Raw genomic sequence first — 14,594 nt, forward strand, 5'->3', positions numbered from 1 at the left:
AGTGCTGCAGGGCATGCAGAGGATATGTTTGAAGTGGCACCAGTGCTGTTGCCCCACAGTGTTTAGAGAACCAGGCCCCTGGAGAGCTGGGATATCTCCAATTGGATGAGTCTGGGGCCCTGAACAATCTGGTCTAGTTGGAGGCATCTGTTTACTGGAGGGGAGTTGGACAATGTCACCTTTTAAAGGTCCTTTCCAACCTGCCACCTCTGATTCTATGGTGTGTGTTGGAAGGAGGATGTGCTGTGGGTGTGCAAATGACCTATAGCCATCTGTTTGCCTGGTTCATTTGAGCTGCTCGCTGCCAGCCCTGGTTCTCCTGCCAGGGGCACAGCCAGCAGCTGCTGTGGCAAATCTGCCTTTGGTGCTCTTCCTTTGGGGAGAACTCCCTGAAGATGAGATAGGGCATCCATAGGGATCAGTGAGGGTGAGATGCTGCTGTGCTGCCTCCTTGTAGCAGCTCTGCCTCTCCCTAAAGACACAAAAGGTATTTTTCCAAACTAAATCATCTCGTGTCCCAGCCCCAGAGGAGCACGATGCTGGCTGCTTGGTCTCTACGTTGCTGGAAAGGCACTGACAGCGCCCGTGGTGGCCACTTTGCACTGAATTAGCATCCCAAAAAGTGTATGCATATGAAGCAGAGTCTCTTCTAAAGCCCTTTCATGCCTAATTGTTTATTTCCTTCTGCCATGGGTGCACCCTGCAGCCTGCCCAGCACCCAGCAGACTTGTTACCCAGGTCTGGCTGTGCTGGAGCAAGTGGAAGGGGTTTTGGTGGCAGTCTCTGGGGATGCAAACCTGGAGCCTCCAGGAGCTGGTCTGGGGAGTTGCATGAACCGAAACTCGACAGTTCGTGAGAAGGGTAGGAGAAATGTTTTGGGGCAAGCTCTGCTGGGCAGGGAGGAGAGGTGGAGGGAGCAAGACAAGTTAGTGGTGCAGAGCAGGGAGAAGGCTGGAATAGCTGTGGCACTCCTATGCCGGCCTGCATGCCAAGCCCTGCATGTCACCTCCATGGGTGCCTATGTCACCTGTTAGGCTACTGCCAGGCACCCCTATGCCATTCCCTAGAAACCCTATTCCCCCACTCTCTCGTGTCCCATGCATCTCTATATTGCCTCCTGTGCACCCCTTTTTATTGTATGCCACCTTAACTGACCTCCTTGTACCCTCCACACCCTCTGCCACCTCTGTGCACCCTCTCTATCCATCCTTTGCCATGCCTGAGCACCCCTATACTGCCCTCAGGCTTCATTATACAATCTATACTACCCCTCTATACCCTCTGTTACCCCCATACATGTCTGTACACTTTATGCTAACCTTGTATACCCCTATATACCCTATACCATCTCTCTGCACCCTTATGCAGTCCATGCCACATCTATACAGCCTCTATCACCCCTATACTACCCACATCTACCCTATGCCAGCAGGACAAGGGAGGTTATTCTGCCCCTGTACTCAGCACTGCTCAGGCCACACCTTGAGTGCTGTGTTCAGTTCTGGGCTCTTCAGTTCAAGGGAGATGTTGAGGTGCTGGAATGTGTCCAGAGAAGGGCAACAAAGCTGGTGAGGGGCCTGGAACACAAACCCTATGAGGAGAGGCTGAGGGAGCTGGGGGTGTGCAGCCTGCAGAAGAGGAGGCTCAGGGCAGACCTCATTGCTGTCTACAATTACCTGAGGGGAGGCTGTAGCCAGGTGGGGTTGGTCTCTTCTCCCAGGCAACCAGCAACAGAACAAGGGGACACAGTCTCAAGTTGTGCCAGGTGAGGTCTAGGCTGGATGTTAGCAGGAAGTTGTTGGCAGAGAGAGTGATTGGCATTGGAATGGGCTGCCCAGGGAGGTGGTGGAGACACTGTCCCTGGAGGTGTTCAAGAAGAGACTGGATGAGGCACTTAGTGCTATGGTCTGGTTGACTGGACAGGGCTGGGTGCTAGGTTGGACTGGCTGATCTTGGAGGTCTCTTCCCACCTGGTTGCTTCTATGCTACCTCCTTGCTTCCCTCTGTAGTCCATGCCCTGTCCCTATGCCACCCCTATACAATCGATGCCATACCTATGCACCCTCTATCACTCCTATACGTCCTATGCCACGGCCGTGCACGCCGTAACGACCCCTGCCACGTCCGTACAGCCTATGCCTCTCCCGCACTCGTACACACGCTGCACCTCCGCTCTCACCCGCAGCGGGCCGCCAGGGGGCGCCACCTCTCGGTCACGGCGCATGCGTTGCCCACTCACACACCCTCACCCCGCACCCTCCGCCGACCTTCCCCAAATGGCGTCGCGGTACGGCCGAGCGCCGCGCCGCGTGCTGACGTCACCGCCCTCCGCCGTGCGTGGGCGGGGGGCCGTGGGCGTGGCCAAGGCGCTCTCCGCGGCCGGGCCGGGGCCGGGCGGACGCATCGGGCTGGCGGCGGCGGCGGCGGCGGCGGCTTGGGGGCTGAGGCGAGCAGCGGAGAGGGGAGGCCGGAGATCAGCGGGCAGCGCGACGAGCGGGCGGGCCTGCATGGCGGGGGTTCGCGAGGCTGCCGGTTGATCTCGGCGTTGCTGCTTACTGCCGCCCCCTCCTCCTCCTCCTCCTCCACCTCCCGGCGCGATGTCGAATCCCGGTACCCGCCGGAACGGCTCCAGCATCAAGATCCGCCTCACAGGTAACGGGGCGGTGAATACGCTGTGTGTATGTGTGTGTTCTCTCCGGTTTCTGGGGCCCGGCCTCCCTTTCCTTCCCGCCGCCAGGCCGGGGAGGGGGCGACTGCCCCCTCCCCGGCCTGGCGGCGGGAAGGAAAGGGAGGCCGGGCCCGAGGTGGTGGCGGGCGGGTGGGCGACCGAGCTCCGATCGTTGCTTAACTTCTATCCGCCGTTTTTCGGGTACCGCTTCCACTGCTGTGGCCCGGGGGAGCCTCGCTTATTTGTTGATAATTTGTTCTTCTCTCGCTGTGGACTCTACCGGCTGCTTGGGCTGGCAGATTGGGGTGGGGAGGCTTTTGGAGGGGTGTCTCTGTCTCCACCTTTCCTTCTAGCAGCCCAGGGCACCCTGCTCCTTTCAGGGAGCCCCTCCATGAGGGTCCTTGCGATATTCCCCCAGGAAGAAGCAGCTTGTCAGGAGGTCTTTTCTGCCCCTTCCTCTTTGGGAGGATCTCTGTTTGTCCCCATCTCGTCACGCTGCCCCTCCTTAGGGCCTTTTGTGTTGGGGGAGTCCCTGCGACATGTCCCTAGCAGGCCAAGGTACCTTTGTCCTTCCCGGGGTCTTTTCTGCATCTTCCTCCTCGGAGAACCTTTGTGTTGCCCCGCTTCTAGTGAGCCAGAGCACCTTTCTCCTTCCTTCTCCATGGGGAATCCTTATGTCCTGCCCGCTTCCAGCAGGCCAGACTATCCTGTCTCTTCCCGGGGTCTCCCGGGCTCCTTCTCTAGGAGGATTTCCAAAGGCTTTCAGCAAACCCTTCTCCTAACTTGCTTTGCTTTGCTTTAGTTACTAAACCCCCTCCAGCCTCCCCTGTGCCGAGGAGGAGAACTCTCTTGCTGAAGAGAAAACATGCATTGAGTTGTTTCTAGCTTTTTTTTCCCCAGTAGGTTATTTTTTTCCTCCCTCCTTCTTTGCAACTTGCTCTCTCCTGTCAAATCATGCATTCAGCTTTGGAAGTTCCCTTCTGGCGCGGGAGGTGACACCAGTAGCGGTGTGTGTGTGCTGTGCCTCCTTCCAAAGGTGCACATATGGATAAACCAACTTACGTTGCACCCTGAGAGATCTGGATTAAATCTTCTGGAAGCTCCTCCAGACGATGCTGAGACTGCTTCTGTAATGGGGAGAGACACGGTTTCTGCTTCTGGAGGCTGCTGTGTGAATTATTAATAAATAAGGTCCAATCCAGCCTTTCAAAGGCAACAGGTGGATGCTTGGAGATACCTTGGGCTGCTCCAAGTCACTGGCATTGATCTCCACAAGCTGTTTGTTGGTGCAGAAAGCGTTGTCAGATAACGAGGAAGCGGCGCTGGTTAAACTTCAGTTACAGGTTAACTCGCTTCTGGCATGTCACACAATCAATCAGAAGCAGCTCTTCAGAAAGGAAAAAAAAACCCACACTAACCCTGGTTTTCTTTTAATCCTCTTCTTGATTCTGCACTGCCTGTGCTTTAGAAGACCAAAGTTTGTGAGGATAATGCAAATCTGAAAATCCTTTTCTTGGACGTGAGAAGGCTGAAAGTATTTTTAGGTTGTAGGGATGATGTTTGATCTGAAATTAGTTTTGTGGTGATGTATACAGAATGCCAAGTCAGTCATTAATGTGGCTTATTTTTATGCAAGTCAGTCAATAAAAATGCTGGGAGTGAAGTAATTTACACCGTGGTCATAGCCCTTCTTCTGAGCTGGAGGGTACCATTTAAATAACAGAGAGAGGTTGTTTGGTTTAATTTTAAAGGATGAATGCTGCATCAAAATCCTTTTTTACTTTGAGCAAGCACTCATCTTCACTCCTAGCTGAGAAGATTTTCTGGGAAGAGACTGAAGTTTCAGTTTATTGAGCAACTTCATGGATTATTGTTTTTCACTCTCCTCTGTTAACTGTATTGAAGAAATCTCCTGCTTGCTCAAACACATCTTCTGTTTTTACAAGTGGGAAACCTGGGTGGCGTGACAAAAATTGCTGTATTTAATCAGAAAATAAATTGCTCTGGGAGAGGTTTAGCTTCAGAATCGTTAGGCAATGCTGTGTTCTTGACTTGGCTGGAGACAATGTGTGCTGACTTACCTGGTTTAGATAGCTGCAGCTAGGGCAGCTTTTGTTTTCTCGTCTGTTTTGCTACTGGGAGATTTGAGCAGATTTAAATCAAGACAGAGGACGTCTCCTGTTATGATTTACTACCTGTACTGTGTTTGCTGTGGTTAGAAACCCTCTGTGCTTTGCACTACTGAAAGTAACTGTGTAAATACCACTTGATCTCCAGGTGCCTGTGAACGTTAATGTGTAAATGGGAAGGTGGAATCTTTCATGCTTTTTAAAAGACATTATGTTTTTCCTCTGTATATTAGAAAGGCATTTGTTTTAGCAGTGTGTTGAGATTATTTATGTGGGTACATCTAAGAGCTTTGGATCCTCTGATGATTATCAGAAGCGATCTTTTAGCTTCTAGACATTAGTGTCAGCCCTATCATGACACACATCATCATGGAAAATGTCACAGTTTAGATGACTGGTTAAAATCATAGAATCAGCCAGATTGGAAGAGACCTCCAAGATCATCCAGCCCAACCTAGCACCCAGCCCTAGCCAATCAACTAGACCATGGCACTGAGTGCCTCATCCAGGCTTTGCTTGAACACCTCCAGGGATGGCGACTCCACCACATCGCTGGCTAGCCCATTCCAATGCCAATCACTCTCTCTGGCAACAACTTCCTCCTAACATCCAGTTTATACCTCCCCCGGCACAACTTGAGACTGTGTCCTTCTGTTGCTGCTTGCCTGGCAGAAGAAACCAACCCCACTTGGCTACAGCCTCTCTTCAGGCAGTTGTAGACAGCAATGAGGTCTGCCCTGAGCCTCCTCTTCTCCAGGCTGCACACCCCCAGCTCCCTCAGCCTATCCTCACAGGGCTGTGCTCCAGACCTCTCACCAGCTTCGTTGCCCTACTCTGGTACATGTTCCAGTATCTCAGCATACTCATAGAAACTCAGGTTGGAAGGGAGCTCAAGGATCATCTGGTTCAACCTTTCTTGGCCAAAGGGTGGTCTAGGCAAGATGGCCTAGCACTGTCCAGACAAATATTACATATCCAGTGCTGGGGATGGCTCATTGTCTTTGTTTTGAAGAATTACTTTTATCCTATGGACTTTGATGATGCTGATCTCTCCTCCAATCTCAGTTTCTCCAGAAGCCTGCTTCTTCTATTCCCATTGGAACTTTCACCACTGCTGGTGATGTAGGAGACAGAGATATTCATATCCTCATCTCTTTCCACTTTGAGCAGTTCTAGGCAAAGTAAAGCAAAACTTGATGTGAAGTCTCCGTGGTCTTGTTGCATCTCTGCTGTCATCAGGGTAGTGCAACAATTACCGAACTGGAATTACCAAGCCGTGAAACTAATAAAGTGGTATTGTGATGGCATGGTGCTTAAGAAGTCCTCTCAGGATCTGTTGGGTCAGGGAGGGCACAATCCACAGGCCAGGGAACTTTCATGGAGCATGTGTCACTTTTTTACTGGTGTGCTTCTCTGAAACCTTTGTTTGCTGCTGCAGTCTCTGCTCCCTGGGGAAGTTCCAAAGGGTTCATCATCTCCAAGGCTTGCGCATGTCTTGCTCATGCTGTTCTATCTCCCAGAAGTACTCGTGAAAACTGCAGTCTCATTGTGCTGAGTATCAGAGATGTTCCTAGTCCAGGTGTCTTGTAGGTGAGATTGGGAACACTGTGAAGAACTGGGACTGAACATGTAACTTTTTTACCAAAAAAAGCTACGAGTTGTGTTCAGTCTTCACTGGTGCTGACTTTTTCAGCAGGGTCTCAGCTGAGGTGTCAAGTGCTGGTCAGCTGCTAGTGCTGTTGTGGAAATGAGAAAAGATTGGGAAATAAAAGCTTAAACTTCATGGCTCCCTTCAGAGATAGAGCAGGAAGGTGGGAGGATGTAATGTACAATGAGGTCCAATGGCTGCCTTGAGAGTTGATGGCAAAGCTGGTTTCTCTAACAGAAAAGCCCAGGCTGGCTTTAACGGGAGAACACAAGCAGTCATCTCCAAGTGTCTCACTTGTGAGATTCAGAGTACTTAAAGGTGTAAAAAATATGTTCCTCCTTGTCAGACCTGGCCTGAGAAGGTGCTGATCTGCTGGTTGGTGATGGTGTTGCAACTTGGAAAGAAGTTAGAGCCCTCCCAGGTGTGAGGGGGAGGAAAAGTGTGGTGTTGTAAGCTTTGACGAGTGAAGAAGGCAATGTGGAACAGGAGATTCCTGTGAGGGGAAGAGTTGGAGATCTGGAGGTGACAAATTTTATTCTGTTTGGAAGGCTGATGGTGCTCAACAGTGGCACAGAAAGAGGGAAGAGATGATCTAGACAAGCATCCTAAAGGCCACTTTCAGTTCACTGTAGTCAGCACAGTGAACTTTAGGGAAGTCCCATCCACAAAGCCTGGCCACTTGGTGACTGTAAGTAGCAAATGGATAGCCCTGGGTATTTTTGGAAATATGCAGTTGTCATTTTAAGGGATACCTGAAAGAACACAGTGACTTCAAGTAGAAAATGAGGTTGCCTTAAGAGCAGCATTCACAAAGGACTGTTACAAAGGCAGAGGTTAAAGTGTCACCAGTTTCACTGTGTTTTGCTTCCCTTTCTTAATGCAATCAGTCAATGCAGCACCGTTAACTGACTGATCAATAGCAACACTGATATTGGTGACCTGGACAGTTTTCTGCCTAGTGTTCAGAAACAAGGGGGATCTGTGGAGGATCTGTATCAGACATCATAAAGACTTCATGGGCTGGCTGCAGCTTTATGGGAAAGACTTTGGGCTAAGAGTGGTGGTGCAGGAAGGCAGAGATCAGCCACAGTTCTTTGTCATTTGGAACTGAATGTCAGGGTGGTTTGGTGCAACTGGGAACATAGTGAGAAGCAGCAGTTTAGTAGTTCCACATTTACTCTGTGTGGTAATCTGGGAGTATGTGGAAATCAATGTCTTGTTATTTTCTCCTTGCAAGGATTTTCTCCACTTCAGGTCTTCAGGGAGCAGGTTGCCTGGTTGTGGTTGGAGTGCCTGGCTGGAGCTTGATGCTGAGCTTCAGCACAGATTTCCTGTGTGATGCTGGGCAAGGCTTAATCTCTCCCTGCTCTGCCCCAGTTCTGTATGAAGTAGTAACATTTTTGTGAAGGTAAATTTGTGGCCAGGGGTGGCAAAAGGCTTGGGGCATATAACTATGGGGACATTAATCCAAGCTCTTGCTTTTGTGGGGGGAAGTGGAGAGCGCAGCCTTTGCAGACAGCCAGCTGGCATCCTCGGGAATCCGGAGAGGAGCCTTTTCCTCTGGGCAGGCTATGGGTAGTAAGCCTCCTATTTTTTTCTTTCTCCCAGAAAGTCCAAGCTGTGCCAGCACCATTGTTCTGGTGGAAGTAAATTAAATCTCCAAAAGGAGTTTGTTTGACTATCCCCCTCAGGCAGGGAAAGCAGAAACAATAACTACTTTATTTCTAACTTGAAACTTTCTTTGCTCAAATTGAATGTCTTCATGTAAAGAAATGGAATTTGGGATGTGGTTGTGCACTTCCTTAATGATTTCTTCTTTTTTATTTCAGTCTAAAAACAGTTCTCTCATCCATTTCCTTAAAACAGCTTTATCACACTTCTGGAGTTCTGTAGCATCATGCTTTGTGTGGCAAAATGCAGCATCAATTCCAGAGTGTGCCAGATAGTTGACCTCTTACTGTCAGCAACTCAGAGACTGCTGAAAGTGCCACTGTAAATAAAGATAACCAAGACCCCCTGGTGCTTTCTAGAGATGTACTTGGTAGGTCACAGCATGTACTGCATGGAAAAACCCTCCCAAGTATGTGTGTTTTGGAGGTTTACCTGGATTGCTGCCCAACTTGAAACAAGTCCAGTGGCCATACTTTAAAGTTGGATCAATCTGGTTGGATGACTTGCTGCTATTTATGGTTCTAGAGTTTACTCACTTGGCTGCTGTGTTGGTTTGGGCCATGTTGGTTAAGGTGGAGTGATAAGACAGAGTGGTTTGGGGCAGTTGTGGTTAAACAGGTCAGTGGAATGTCCTTGTGGGGTTTAGTTGTATACTCAGCAGAGCAACTCATTTAAGACTTGAGTGAGGAGAATATTTAAAAAGAAGGCCAGAAGAGACCTTTCCATGTCCCATATTTTTTCTTAACTTAGGAATTTGACCTTTTTTATTACCTTTTTCATTTGTGATTCTTCTAGAAATGGTCAAAATGTTCCTGTGAAAGTGACCAAATTCTGGAATATCACTTGAAAGCTTTTATTTGTGTTAGTGCTTGGATATTTCTGTTGAAAGTTAGTGCTGATTTATTCTCCCAGAGAGAAACAAGCCCTTACTGAAAATGGTATGTTCTTGGTGCCATGGTCTAGTTGACTGGCTGGGGCTGAGTGATAGATTGGGCTGGATGATCTCAGAGGTCCCTTCCAACCTGGTTGATTCTGTGATTCTATGATTCCCATAGCAGCAGATGTGGGCAGAGAAAGGAGTCAGTGAGATCTTGAATCTCGAGATACTTATTTACAACCACTGCATTGTTTCTCCTGATGGATTCTGTCCAGGTTTTAGGGTATGTCTGTATCGAGGTCTCACATACAGTCCTCCATGCTCTTGCTAGCACCAGGATGCCTTCTCCTCTTTTGATACTCAGGACAGACCTACAGCTGATCAACTTCCAGCTTTTTCTGCCTTGATATCATCTCTTCTTTAGCGCCTTGATTGGAAAGCCTGAAGTGAAGTTCGCAGGGAATCGACATCGAGCCCTCGTGTTATGGCTGGTGGTGAGAAAGCTGCGCTGCTCTCAGATCAGGATGTTTCAGGTGCTTACAAATGAGCTCCTGCAGATATTGCTGCAGGAACTCAAGATGTTATCTCCTCGTTAGTCTGCTGACCCCCCCATTGCCAAAAAATTGTCGTCTAGCATCAGAAAAGCAGCAGAAGGAAACCTTTGCCTGTACTTCTGCTGCTTCCGTGCAAATTCAGCTTCCCCATGTATGTCTAGCTCAAGAATTTAAAGTGAGTTGCTGGGCTTTGCGAAGCTGAGGTAGCTTCATGTGTTGCCTTCTGTTGGGAGTTGACTCAAGGAGATAAAAACTGAAGAGAGAGTGAGTGTTGATTTATTAGACCAGGTGGCAATCTTTGCTAGAGCTTGTTTGGTCGTGTATACCCCTTCATACAGTAATTATTTGAGTATTAATGTAACAGAAGAAGAAACCTGTACGTGTGGGTGTGCTAAAGGAGAGTCTGGAACAGGTTAAGATGCTACATGTATTTTGTTTCACATCTTTTTGAAGAGAGATTCAATCATTTCTGAGAGGGGTTGCCTGGGGATATTTTTCTCTGGTTTCCATCTCTGTCTCTCTTTGTGAAGCTCTTAAAACGCTATGGCAGGATGTAGCAGCTACCTTGGAAGTTTTCCTTTCAGATATTCTCCCATGAACCAGCAACAACGTTGGGAATTTTGGGGTTATAAGGATGATAAATTTGACGATGCTCTGGTGGAATTGGCAGAAGAAGTGTGCATGCTGCTTTAGAAAGAATCGCTCCACAGGGCTGTAATAGCTTGATGCCTTCCTCTTCAGTAAGTCATTTTTGTCAAGTTAAAGGCCAAAATTCAAACTGGCTTGTTGTCAAGGACACTAAGCACAGCAGGCAAAAATCCCCAAGGCTACCCGATTCACAGCACAGGCAGATAAGGCTGGCAGAGCCTGGTTTACTCTTTTACTCTTCATCCCCTCCCCCATGAAAAAATCCTCTTGCCTGGGTTTTTGGGAGGACATGGACACCAGTGTTGCATACTAATACAATTTAACAGCAAGTATTTAAATGGAAGGTTTGTTTGTGGGGAAAACAATCCATTATTGTGTGGGAGTAAGGCAGAAATAATGCACAATCTCCCCAGTGACTGCATGGTGCTGGAGGCTGTTCCAGCTGTGCTCACCTCACCACAGCTGGAGGAGTTGTCATTGGCAGTGGACTGGCTCCAGCGTCCATCCTGGTGAGCATCAGCCCTTGAAGCTGGCTGTTGGGTGATAAAGCAGTTCAAAAGGGTTAAACTCCCAGTCTGAAATTGTCCTGATGGACAGTCCAGTGGAATTTGGTGTCTGTAATAGCTTTCTGGTTTACACTTTGGTTCCTGATTCTCTTGTAAGAGTACAGAGCAGCCCATTTAGGAATAAAGGACAGTGCTAAACCACACTATCAACTCCAAGTATTATTGACCACTAGAATGCTATGGGAACATTATGTGTCCCTGAATGTCCTCACTAATGTGCAGCTTGAGCCCTGGCTGGTTTTTTGAATGGTAGGGGTTTCTTTCCCGACTAATAATGGAGAAGCTCTGCTGGAGAAAACAGAATTTGTTTCCTTTGTTTTCTAAATACCCTGCTATTATCTTTCTCATGCAGTAGTTTTTGCTTTCACAGGTAACCAGTAGAAGGCAAAGAAATATTTTCAATAGGATGCAGTCTTTTCTTTTTAAGTTGATGAGCTCTTTCTAGACACATCTTACTACGTGCAGTAAAATGCCATTTTTCTGTGAGTGAATTAGGAGGAATAGCATTTTCTTTGACCTTTTGTATGTTTGCATTTTTGTCTTCCATAAAAATCTGCTCTTATTTCCTCTAATTGGTTAGACTAAAATAAAGCAGGCATCTTCTTGTCAATTTAAAGTTTCCATCTCTTGTTTACCTCACAAAATGGCACATTAAATTTGCATGTGCTAAAATCCAATCTTCTAATTAATCTCCCTGGTGTCCAGGACACTATATTAAAATAAAGGTTAAAAACCCACTGAATATAATTTCCTTTTTATTTATTTTGAATTCAAGACAACTGCTAATGTCAGTCTGAACACTTTTTTTACTGTCCTGAATCCTCTTCCTTACACCCCGGATGTGGTCTGTGCAGCATCCCCAATGCAAACTAGACGTGACAGTAGAGAATTGAGTCTCTGTGGTCAGTGCTCTCACATCTTTTCACAGGGCTGGGTGATAGGTTGGACTGGATGATATTGGAGGTCTTTTCTGATGTTGGAGGTCTTTTCTAACCTAGCTGATTCTGTTATCTTATAGTACATAGGCAGTATGGTCCCCTGTACTCAGCATTGGTCAGGCCACACCTTGAGTATTGTGTCCAGTTCTGGGCCCCTCAATTCAAGAGAGATGTTGAAGTGCTGGAGCGTGTCCAGAGAAGGGCAACAAAGCTGGTGAGGGGCCTGGAACACAAACCCTATGAGGAGAGGCTGAGGGAGCTGGGGGTGTTTACCCTGGAGAGGAGGAAACTCAGGGGTGACCTCACTGCTATCTACAACTACCTGAAGGGAGGCTGTAGCCAGGTGGGGTTGGTCTCTTCTCCCAGGCACCCAGCAATAGAACAAGGGGACACAGTCTCAGGCTGTGCCAGTGTAGGTCTAGGCTGGATGTTAGGAGGAAGTTGTTGTCAGAGAGAGTGACTGGCATTGGAATGGGCTGCCCAGGGAGGTGGTGGAGGCACCATCCCTGGAGGTGTTCAAGAGAAGCGTGGATGAGGCACTTAGTGCCATGGTCTGGTTGACTGGATGGGGCTGGGTGCTAGGTTGGACTGGATGATCTTGGAGGTCTCTTCCAACCTGGATGATTCTATGATTCTATGAAAAAGTTCATTGAAAAGGAAATGTCTTTTGAAATTCACAGGGTAAATTTTCCTGAAGTGCAAAAAGAGGAGAAAGGAGGAGGAAAAAAAAGGGCAAAATAAATCCAGGCTGCATATGAAAATGAACTGAGTGTCTGGCTCATGCTGTTGCTTTAACATTTTTTGACGACACAAGTGCCAAATTTAGAAAAGTGAAGAATTTCAATTTGATTCAGACTCAAGCGATTGAGCTGCTTCCAAGGGAAGCCTTGTGCTCTATCCCTGCAGCTGATGCCTTTTGCTTATTTCACATGTGCAGCCATTTTTGTAAGTGTGTGGGAACTTCACTTTTAACTCGGAGTGGGAATGCAGAGGTGTCGTATTGTGCAAGTGTTAAGTCTAATTAGCAGATACATCATCGTAAGGCTAATTGGCAGATACCTTGTTGTCAAAAAAAGGCCTTTTCATGTGTTCATTGGAAGGGAATCCTTTAGATTTGGTAAGCTGGATTTGGAATTGAGTCGGTGAAGGTAAGCCAAAGGTCTGATCAGAATTGTTTTGGGTGGAAAAGACCTCTAAGGTCATGGAGTCCAACCATCAACTTCAGACCATCGTGGCCATTAGACTATGTCCTGAAGTTCCATATCCACACACTTCTTGAACACCTTCAGCAATGGTGGCTCCCTCACCTCCCTGGGCAGCCTGTTCCAATGCCTGACCACTCTTACACTTCCAGCGATGGTGACTCCATCACCTCCCTGAGCAGCCTGTTCCAATGCCTGACCACTCTTGCACTTCCAGCAATGGTGACTCCATCACCTCCCTGGGCAGCCTGTTCCAATGCCTGACCGCTCTTACACTTCCAGCGATGGTGACTCCATCACCTCCCTGGGCAGCCTGTTCCAGTGCCTGACCACTCTTGCAGCAAAGAAATTTTTCCTAATACCCAACCTAACCTTCTCTGGCACAATTTCAGGTCATTTTCTTTTCTCCTAACACCTGATATTAGCAAGAAGAGACCAGCCCCACCAAACTACAGCCTCCATTCAGGTAAATGTAGAGAGCAATGACGTCTCCCCTCAGCCTCTTCTTCTCCAGGCTAAAAAATCCCAGTTAAGTTCCTGGGCTCTTGAAATATTTACTTCAGTGTTATACATAGAAATTCCAAGCAGTATCTCTCTCTCTTAACAACATCTGCAGGCAGGTAATGGTCACAATAAGTGCTATGGCAGGCACAGTCACGTTTCATATGTGTCTGTAAATAGCCTACAAATAGACCAGAGACAGCAGAAATGGCTTGGTGAAAAAAAAAGAACACAATAAAATGCCTGAAGTGCTGGAGTGTTTGGAATTTGCAGAGAAGTTCTGCACATCTAATTTTTCATCTCCCAGCTACATTTTTGTGCTGTGATCTGCTGGTGCACTTAGCCTGCTGCTGAAACTGTTTTTAACTAGAGTGAAAATACTTCTGTTGAGGTCCCTCTTTCACAGATGAGTGCTGAAACAAGGTGAGATGAGGTTAAAAGGCATAAGTGAAGTTAGGGAGGGAGCTAGTAGGTGACAGTGAGTGGCACAACTGTTTGAAACACGATGTGGTTTGTCAGTGTACTGGAATCACAGAAGGGCTCTGAGCTGGGAACTGACACTTCAATGATTTTGTTGGACTCAGTGGTTGTGTGAGGTAGCCACACTCAGGTTTAAATCTCTGCCTCTCCACTTTAGCCCAGAGAGCTGGGAAAATAATCCAACATTGTTTGCTACTGTAAAACACAGGCCATAGGAAAAAGAATGTCTGGCTCTTTGGACCACAGACTTTGCCATGTTGTGCAGTAATTAACTGAAATATAGTACACTCCATGCGTAGCTTAGCTGCCATGCAGGAGCACCTACATCTTTCTTTTTTCCCCTTCTTCCCATGATTTTTAGGGAATTGAACCTGACTTTTCACAAGATATTAAGTAGCTGTGTCTCTTGCAGCACGACAAATGAGAGGCAGCTCAGCCAGGCTGACACCAGCATGCAACCCCTTGACCTGCTTAGGGTAATGCAATCAGGTCCAATAATTGTGCTGTCACCACCTCTTAGTGGTAGTGCTTTTACATGGTCTAGAAGACTTGGTTAAACAAAAGAAACATGTAAATGGCTGGTTTTCTATGTTGTGTTCTTTAGATTAAAATGAATTAACCACCTCAGACTTAAAAGGTCTGTCTGATAACAAGATAAATAATACTTTAGTATTATCCAGTGGCTTGTCGTGGTCTTATAACCGCAGTGATC

At 47.5% G+C, this 14,594-nt stretch overlaps 1 protein-coding gene across 5 annotated transcripts in view; it reads left to right on the forward strand.

The window, feature by feature from the left end:
• Nucleotides 1-2,408: 2,408 nt before the first annotated feature.
• SMURF1 (SMAD specific E3 ubiquitin protein ligase 1) overlaps nucleotides 2,409-14,594 on the forward strand; it is a 56,826-nt gene continuing 44,640 nt past the window's right edge. For 4 of the 5 annotated variants that reach the window (XM_064153604.1, XM_064153607.1, XM_064153608.1 and 1 more), the window contains exon 1: nucleotides 2,409-2,652. In XM_064153604.1, coding sequence (XP_064009674.1) covers nucleotides 2,598-2,652 — 55 coding nt within the window. In that variant the 5' untranslated portion in view covers nucleotides 2,409-2,597. Of the gene's footprint in view, nucleotides 2,653-9,462; nucleotides 9,527-14,594 lie in introns of those variants that run through there. The other variant, XM_064153605.1, reaches the window with a different exon arrangement.

This window comes from Pogoniulus pusillus, chromosome 13 (genome assembly GCF_015220805.1).
Source record: "Pogoniulus pusillus isolate bPogPus1 chromosome 13, bPogPus1.pri, whole genome shotgun sequence".
Taxonomy (NCBI): domain Eukaryota; kingdom Metazoa; phylum Chordata; class Aves; order Piciformes; family Lybiidae; genus Pogoniulus; species Pogoniulus pusillus.